General features: G+C 45.5%; 1 protein-coding gene across 5 annotated transcripts in view; it reads left to right on the top strand.

Annotated features, from left to right (window-relative positions):
• The first annotated feature begins 1,090 nt into the window (after window positions 1–1,090).
• The window catches only part of Rab37 (RAB37, member RAS oncogene family), a 54,536-nt gene continuing 45,951 nt past the window's right edge, over window positions 1,091–9,675 (top strand). The window contains exon 1 of one of the 5 annotated variants that reach the window (XM_074045200.1): window positions 1,091–1,666. In XM_074045200.1, the coding sequence (XP_073901301.1) occupies window positions 1,595–1,666 (72 nt within the window). In that variant the 5' untranslated portion in view covers window positions 1,091–1,594. The remainder of the gene's footprint in view (window positions 1,667–9,675) is intronic. The other 4 variants (XM_074045201.1, XM_074045203.1, XM_020159547.2 and 1 more) reach the window with 4 other exon arrangements.

Here is a 9,675-nt window from a genome sequence, read left to right as displayed (position 1 = left end):
GTAGCTGTGACCAAATACCTGAGGGAGCACTGAAAGGAGGAAAGATTTGCTTTGGCTCACAAATTCAGAGGATTCAGTCCTTGGTTACTTGGCCCCATGCACTTGGGCAGAACATCATGGTGGTGGGAGTGTGTGGTGGAGGAGGTTCTCACCTCACGATAAATAGGGTTGGAGGAAGGGGGAGGGAGGGTGTTAGAGGCAGAAGGGGAAGAGGAGGAGGAGAAGGGGAAGCCACGGCCACCCAGGACAAAATATACCCTTCAAAGACATGCCCTGGGTGACCTACTTCATCCAAACAAGCCCCATCTTCCACAATTTCCACCACCTTCCAGTAGTCCATTCAAATTTTGAGTCCATCAATGGATTAAATAATGGATTTAATGATTTAATTAAATCAGGATGCACCCTGAAATGCCCTCACAGACACCCCCAAGAAGGGTGCTTTGCTAATCTGCCAGGTATTTCTCAATCCAATGAAGTTGGCAATTGAGATTAACCATCAAACCCCAGGGACCACAGTCTCAGCCCCTGCTTCCTGGGGTGTTAGCCTTACCTCTCCTATTGCAGGTGGCGATCAAACTGACAAAGGAAAGACTCAGCAGCAGGACCCCTGGGACGGACGTTCAGGGGAAGTAGCCAGAGCTCACCCCCTTGCCCAGGGACTATAAAAGCTTAGTTTATTGACTATGCCAGGTTCTTTACATGAATTAATTCATCAGATCCTCAGAAGAGGATTTATAGTACCTACCTCACTATAATTATCTCCACTTTGGAATATTTTGGAGAAATTAGATAACTGACCTGTGACTATACAACTAATAATTTTCAGAGACAAGATTTGAATTCTGGATTCAAATCTTAGACATTCTTCCTCTTAGAAATTCTTCCTCTTCTGAGCCAATTGTTCTGAACTTTTTGGGGTCATATGCATCTAGTGAGTGCAATTAAGTCCCTCTCTCTCCAAAAATACAATGAAGCAGACTTTTGCATATTTCAAGGACCTCAACCCCACATGTATCAACCTCAGGCTTAAAACCACTGTTTGTTTGCAGAAAACTGTCCAGGAACCAAAACAGAAGTGCTGCCAACACCGCAGGATCTCGTCTCTGCAAAGGCGGGAGGAGAGCTGAGGGAGCTGCGTGGTGACGAGGATGCTGGACACCGGTCACCGAGAATCAGGAACCGAGAGCTCCCGGGACCGCAGTGCCCTGAGAGCGCAGCCGGGTGGCTGAGCCTCCTCCAGAATCCGAATGAGATGCGCACAGACCACCAGCTAAGGTCCAATCCTGCGTCCCTCCCAGCATCCTGGAGTCACAAGACAGGTGACTAGGAGCGCACGACACCTCAGAACTCCAGTTCCAGGCACACAAGGGCGGCATTGCTGTTGGAGAGCCTCTGCCTGCGCTCCGGGTACCACGCCGCAGCCGCGGCGGGAGCTGTCCAGTGCTGAACGCGGATGCACGGGTCCCAGGGGCACAGACCCCCCCAGACTCCCCCAGACCCCAGCCTGCGGCACCCAGCGGAGCCGGGACCCAGCTTCTGCGAGCGCTGACGCAGAGCTCTGGAAGAACCGGGGGCGGACTCCAAGCTGGGCATGGACCTTCAGAGACCCGACTCCTACCAGGGGGGAGCTGGCCCAGACTTCAACGAGCATGTCCTGCATAAGGTAAAAAAAAAAAAAACCTCCTCCCGGTTCCCATCCTGGGAGAGGACGCCACCACCACCGGGAGTTCTCTCTGCACCACTGACTTTGCCTTAGGATTTAAACTGAAACTAGCTCGTGTCTCTTATCCTGGGGGGGATCCTTTCTGTTTGATCCCGTTTGCTGCTGCGTGAGCGCTGGGGGAGGGGCCGTCGCCTGAGGCTCAGATTCCCTGGAGGAGCATCTTTTCATTCTGTTAAATGCCTGTGTCCCTTTCTCTCGCCCTCCTTCCTGCCCCTCGCCCTTCTGAACTCTTGTGCACCCCAAGCGCCTTGGGTCTCCCCGACTCTTGTGGGAAGCTGCAATTTCTCCTCCCACCCTTGTCTCCCAAGCTCCAGCCTCATCAGGTTTGGTAGCAGGGATCAAAAACCTGCATTCCTAGCCAACTTGGCTGGAATTAGATACAGAATAATCACAGCTGCAGAGACAGACTGCTGTATTCAAACCAGACTCTCTCATGGCTCCAAAGGGCTGCCCTCCAGCCATGACTCATGCAGTCTTCCCAATGTGCTTGTTTATTTCAAAGCTGTAACACATCTGTTGCTTCCCTGGTTCAAGTTTCTCATGCAACTCAATTTTCAGTCATGAGGTCGCCTCCTGAAGTGAGTATTGAGGGAGGGGAAAACAGCACCTTCTCTCTATGTTACACTTCTTAATTGAAAATTCATCACTTTGAAACCATAGCTTTCTATTTGCCATAAGAAATTATTATTATTCCTTATCCCTTCTCTGGCTTGGCCATGCACCCCTGCTCTGCACTTTATAGTCCCTACTTTGCTAGTTTTGTGCCAGTTTATCTGTTAGTCCCCTGCAAAGATGACCATGATCCTTTACTTGAAGTTGTTCATTAAAACATCACCCTGACAAGGCTATGAATACAAGCTCTGAAATAACCTGATTCACCCTTCTCTATGACACAGTTAATATTAGAGGAAATTAAAATCTGGAAAGGCAAAATGCTCTGTGCAAGAAAACAAGCTGGTAGATGGCAGAGTTGGCATGAGAAGTCAGGAGTTGTGACTTTAAATCCAGTCTCTATAAACTTACTAACTTTTTATCAAAGTGTGGTCCTTGTACTTACCTAAGGAATTAGAACCCTGGGCTCCACCAAAGAGCTGCTGTATTCAAATCTGCATTTTAACAAGATCGCTAGAAAACAAACATGTATATTAAAGTTGCATGATGCATGATGCATATTAAAGTTCAGATGCATGACTCTGCCATGCTGGCTATTTCTGACACAGACAAAAGTCAACTGTAGAAGGAAGCAAGTGTGTAGATTTGAATAGATCATAGTCCTTCCTCTAGAGACCTGGAAGGTATAGAGGAGAAAATCTGAACTACTGTCCCAGTCTAAGAATTTTAGAACCATCACAGTTTGAAGTAAGCTAGAATAAGGTCTGTGTTGTTCAAGCTGTGAATCTAACCTAGTAAAAAGCACATGGAAGAAAAGGGACATAATTACAGATCAATTACAAAATCATCCTAGCAACTAGATATATGGGTCCCTCTAATTTTGTACCCTCATATAAATATATGAATATTCATTTTGAAAGCTTTAGGGTTATGAGGCCAGAGTTTTCAAATTATTGATCAGTGTGGTCTTTCCCACTTCAATTACCTACACATGAAATATAAGATAAAGCCCATGAAAACTTTCATTTCCTTTAGGTTTATTGATCACCACAGAGAATGAAAAAGAAAGAGAGATTTTTTTTCCCAACAGGTCTCAATACATCTGAAGACAGTGAGCATTTACTACAGAAAAAGCTTGGTCTTTGAAGTGTGGTAGTGAGCATCTTGAGATCAGGAGCCAACCTTGAACCTTCCATGGTGCCCGGTGGAGAGGCACATGTGTGTAAGGAAGGTTCTCATTATATAGTGCTGACAGTCTCCTCCCAGAATCATTTGATGGTTGTACATGCCTTTGTATTGTGATCTACTTAATTAAAGGGAGGGGGTATTTTTTTAAGTTTGCTATACAGTAGAGTCCCAGGAATCCCTGTTGATTCTCATGGACACATTGGCCATGAGAGATGGGTCTCCCTTACAATATTATTACTAGAAGGATTTTTTTTTTGGTGGTATTGAGGTTTGAACTCAGGACTTTGTGATTAGGAGGCACACCCCCAGTCCTTTTGAGCTTTGGTTATTTTGGGGATAGGGTCTTACTTTTTGTCCAGGCTGGCCTGGACCTCAAGCCTCTTATTTTAAGCTCCCACCGTGGCTAGAATGACAGGTGCACACAACCTCTTCCAGCTTTTTTTGTCGAGATGGGGCAGTCTCACAAACTTTTTTGCCAGGGCTGGCCTCAAACCATAATCAGGAGAAAAGATTTTTAATAAACTTTTTTGTGGTACTGGGGTTTGAATTCAGGGCCTCATGCTTGCTAGGCAAGCCCACTACCAGTCGAACCATTCCACCAGCCCTCTTCTGTGCTGGGTATTTTTGAGATATCATGACTTTGAACCATGATCCTCCTGATCTCTGCCTCCTGAGCAGCTAGGATTATATGTGTGATCCATGGGCACCTGACTAATAAACTTTTATTGAAATATAAAAAACAAAAAACCTGAACCCTAGGTGTACCCTGTGATGGGCTATCACAAAGGGTACACACTTGTGCAGGCAGTACTAAGATTAGGAAATGCAACCTTTCCAGTTCCCCAGAAACTCCCAGTGTCCCATCCACCTCCCACAGTTTTCCCTCTTCACCTCCCCAGAAGTCAACATCATAGAGTTAGAAGTAGCCTCCAATGTTCTGAAAGGGTGACCGGATTTTATGTAGGTTGTCCTAGAAAGTTGCCAGAGAGGAAACATTACAAAGTGATGGAAAGAAATCTCAGGCTTAAACTCATTCAGTCCTGAAGTGACTTTGAGCTACATTGGTGAGCCTTGCTTTTCTAAGCTACAAAATAGGAATAATGTCTGGCTTATCGTTCTGAGTGTAGCTATGAGGCAATATAATACTAAGTACATATAAAATCTCTGGAATACAGGAAACTTCAACAAAAGGTGTTTGTCTTAAGGGCAAAAATCTTGGGCCTCAACACAACTTCCTTCAAAAGATGTCTTATTCTGTCTTGCCTAAAGTGACAAAGTGTCATGAGAAAAGCAGCAACGTCACGCACAGAAGCTTCAAAGACGCACACACATATTTGAAGGCACAAGCCACCTATGCAAAAAAAAGAATGATTTCTGTGTGAAGATCCAGTCCTGACATTCTAATTTGACTGTCTCCTTCCTTGAGAAGGTGGGGAACGAACATGATAAAACTGCACATATGGAAAGCAGATGCCAAATGCTACTGGCGTAGGCTTGCACTTGTACTTTACTTGGTTCTAGCAGTTGGAGTCTGACCCAGAGGAGCCCGAGTAACTCTTAGGAGTACAGGCTGGATGCTGGGAACTCCTGGGAAACACTGAGTTCATCCATCATGTGCTCGGAGATTTTAAATAGAGTTGTTGTTCTCACAATTCTAAATGTTTGATGAAACTAAATAATTTAAAACAATGAACAACCTTGCTACGCTTTTCCCCAGAGAACTCTTAAGTCCAGTCTTGCTACCAGTACAGTGTCAAGAACCACCCAGGAAAATGATGCCAAGTCGGGGCCCAGGAACAGCCAGTGGTTTGGATCTTTGCTGTGCCAGGCCTGATCTGAGCTTTTAGAAAATGAACAAGGACGAGTGAGTTTTTGCCCCAGGTGCTAGTAAGTCAAGGACAAAGGGACTTCAGTTCAAGTGCTGACTGTCCACCTGCCAATCTTATTCCAAGAAGGGCAAACAATTACCAAGTCAAAGTCAGTTTCTTCTACAGCATCTCAGAAAGGCCAGGTAGTAGAGAGATACATTGTTCATGCATTTGTCCAGGGCTTCATGCTTGTTGGCTGAAAAGGAATTAGCAGGGAGATGGGGCAAAAGGTCTCTGTCCTCTGATGTGTCTCCACTCCCTCTGAGTTTGCTGTAGCACCTCTTCTAGGCAAATGGCAAGACAATCAGGGAATCTCTGCAAGCTCCATCCTCTCTTGCTCTTACCCTCACTTCCATCATCCCCCGCTCACCTTGGGAATGGTACATCCCTTGATAGCCCATGTGCCTCGTCTACTCAGCAAACAGGTAGTGAGCATTTCCAAAATGTAAAGAACTGTGCTGAGCCTTATACAGAACACACACAAAATGGTTCCCTCCTTTAACAAGGTCGTGGCCCATAAGGCACACATGCACTGCTACAATACTGTGTTTGTAGTCTCTGGAGGAAGATGCAGTGGGATAACCCAGGAAGAAGGGAAACTTGAAATGTCCTCTCTCACTCAGAGCCTCTGATTAAAGTTGACATCTAAGACAGATAGAATTCCACACACCATCCTGCCTCTCTCCCTCCCTCCTGGGTTGTCACCCACTGATGCTGGAGAAGGAACTGGATATAGCAACACTGTTCTTCCCTGCCAAAAATATTTTACCAGGCAAAGACAAATAAGCCAGCAAAAGACCATACGTACTCTTCTGCTTTCCTCTGCCATTCCTTTCCCCTCAGAGGCATCTTTGTCAATTAAACAATGTTAGTGAAACATGAAATTATGGTCAAACGATCCAAATCCACAGGAAAATGCATGCCCTGTAGGTGGGGAGATTCTACATTCAAAGTGAGAACACTCACTCCAGTTCTTGCCATACCTCCATCTCAGCTCAAGAACAAACTAGAAAGCCAAGAAAAGCTGGCTGCTCCCTGTATAGCGTTTCCATTTGCTTGTTTTTCTCTCTTGCTTACTCTGAAAGCTTATGGAGAAATAAATGAAGTGTGTATTACATCACTGAAAATGTAAGGCCATCTGGGACTCCTTGGGCTAAGAGGTTGACCCTGCCCAGTTCCCAGGGCAGGCAGCTGGCCTGGGGAGAGGTACTGTCTGGTCCTCTGGGATAACTTTAGCAGGAAATGACTCGGTGCAGCATCTGTCATTTTCCAGAGTCCTCTGGCTTTTCTCCCCCTGAGCATTCTCTCCCTTTAATTTGGAGTTCCTAGGGCCTTTTGTGAAAAAAAAGTCTGAGACTCACTGGGTTGGGGGTGCTAATGTTTTTTTCACTTGTGAGCTGTTGTGAGGAGAGACTGTGGCTTCCTTCATTTTCAGGGCAGGAACTCAGCTCCGCAAGAAGTAAACAGCCAGAAGTGAGTGCTAGGGTGGTGAATTGTTGAACTGGACACCTGAAGTGGTTCTAAACTTATCCCAACATGAGCCTTGCTTCCTTCCTCACCCTTCTCTGGGAAGGGAAACAGTCCCTAGGGATGCAGGTAAAAATGGAGATGACAGTTCCTTTGCTAACACACAGAGTGCTGGTGGATGCAGTTTCTAGCCAAGACCAGCCCTGGACCATCCTCTCATCCATCAACCAGAGGAGGTTTTCTGAGCCAAGTGAGAGAGCTGTGACAGCAAAGCCCTAAGTGGTACCACCAAAAATAATGTAATTGTCAAGACAGCAGAGCTCAAGAACTCTACAGGAAAATAGGATTTCCCTGACCTTGAGGCCAAGGCCAGATGCATGTCTGATTATTAGCAGACAGTTTTACTCATTGATGGAAGGATATTATTTAATAATTTGGACCAGGCACCAGTGGCTCACACCCATAATCCTAGCTACTTGGGAGGCAGAGATCAGGAGGATCATAGTTCAAGGCCAGCCCCGGGGGAAAAAAGCAAGACCCTATCTCAAAAATACCCAACACAAAGATGGGCTAAAATAATAATAATAATTGTTACTATTATTATGTGGGCTTTAGTAAATGCCACTTGTGTGCTTTTAGGTGTCATGAACCAGGTCGTGTTTGAGGTCATATTTCTTTTTGCTTTCTAGTCCTCTGGCCCTGGCCACCATACATACACACACCCCCTCTCATAAACAGGACTGGTGATAATGTGTCCTTGTTCTCTGTCTTTCCTTTTCTCTTGTTGTAAGCCTTTTAAAAACAAAACACTCACAAGCCTTTTCTCCTTTTCCTCCTCTCTCCTCTGAATTTATTTTGCAGCCACACCATTCCCTAGCAACTCTGTTTATTAAAAAACAGATCTGCTGGGTATCAGAGCAATATCCCAGGGGACAGTCAGAAACTAGTAGCTCCTGGCTCTTCCAGTCCCTCCCCAAGTTCACACAGAGAAGCCATATGACCTTTGCAAAGGGAATGAAGCTTCACTACAGACTCGGTCTGCATGAGGCCCAGTCCCTCAACCTCTCCAGGGGACAGTCCCACCCAGGTTCTTCCTCCTCCTCTGGGCCCCCTTATCTGGTTTTGTCAGCTAATGAACTGAAAAATATTAAAATCATCTCTGCATCTAGCAGGACCTAGTGCAATTCACCATTATTAATAATAAATTATATAAATAAATGCATGGTTCATTTGTAAAGCACTTTACAGTTTACAAAAGATCTTTAATATATGCTATGACACCTTACTTACCAAATGCTTCTTCCAGTAGATGTTAGTATTAATTCCATATTATAGATTTCAAAATGGAGATCAGATGTTAAAAACAGAGTTATTCACTCAAGGCCACAGTTGGTATTGTGAAAATTCAATTATAGCAGACTTTTATAGAGAGCTGGGAACTATTCTAAGTGCTTTACATCTATTACTTCATTTAATCCCACAGCAACCCCATTTTAATCTCATTTTATAGATGAGCAAACTGACACACAGACATTAAGACACTTGTCTAAGGTCAAATCCAAGCAGAGCCATAGAGGTGCAGAAGGATATAGTTGGGAGAGGACAGGGTTCCACTAAGAAGGTCCCAGATTGTCATTACTTCAGGACATGGACAGCAGTCCAGTGTGTACCCTTCAGCTCTGGAGGATCAGTTTTGCTCACTCACCCAAGAATGGTTCCATCTTTCTGGGCAGGTTTGTGTTAATCAGACTCACAAGATTCCTGTATTGCCCAGATACCAGGCCACATTGTAATCAAGGGATTGTTTGCTAAGCACGAAATCCAAGGGAAAAAGAGACCTGGAGGATTCAAGTGTAATGCCGTCAGGCTGACATACTTGGTAGCTGGCTATACTATGGGGTGCTTCACCTAGCACCCCTTCAGCCCCTTTGACTCTTGGATTCTCCCCACTTGACCTCTGCCTCCCTCAGCTGTGCTTACCTTTGACTCTGCATCTACATTTCCTGTGATCCTTTAAGGAACCATTTACCTTGAACCTTTGTGTGGCCTAGACTTGACCTCGTTGGGTGGAGGGAGGAAGGGAGAGCAGGAGGCTTCCTCTTCAGAAACCTCTACCAATCATACCTGCGGGTGTCCCTTGTATTTTTGTCTGCATCTCACATGTCAGGGCCTTAGGGATTCAAGGTTCAGAGGGAAGAACTGTGAAGGAGAGAAAAGGGTAATTGAGACCATTTTCTTATATCTACCATGACTCCCCATCCCCCACCCCCTGAAATCGACATTTCTCACTGAACATTCTGAGAGCTGATTCAGCAAACATGCACAGGAACAAGACCTATTTCCCATCTCTAAGAAGCTGAATCTAGCTGGCTGGTGGATCACAGGGATGGCTCAGAGATGACTCAGACCATGTGATATCAGCTTATGTGACACGTGGACCCTGGTGTACATGAAGACTCTTAAAGACCAAGACCTCTAGTCTCACATGGAAGACTGACCTTGGGGAGCAGGTCAAATGTCTGCTGCTTTCTGAGGCTGCCAGGTTCTGGGGCCTGAGTGACTAATCTGAGGGACTACAAAGTCCCTGGTCCAGAAGCAGGGGCCTCTCTCTGAAGGTCAGAATGACTCTGGCCTCCAGGTCAAGGATCCTTTAAGAAAGGAAGGGGTTTTTCAGTGTGCTTTGCCTGAAGCAAGATCAGTGGGCCATGCTTGGCAGAGGCCAGCACGGAAAAACAGAGTTGATGCCTCTCCCCGAAATCCCCAAAGATACGAACTGAAAAACATCCAACCAAACTCAAAAATGGCAAGGTCCTG

This window comes from Castor canadensis, chromosome 11 (assembly GCF_047511655.1).
Source record: "Castor canadensis chromosome 11, mCasCan1.hap1v2, whole genome shotgun sequence".
Taxonomy (NCBI): Eukaryota; Metazoa; Chordata; class Mammalia; order Rodentia; family Castoridae; genus Castor; species Castor canadensis.
Note: the sequence above shows the minus strand (reverse complement) of the source record. Positions and strands in the feature narration are given on the sequence as shown.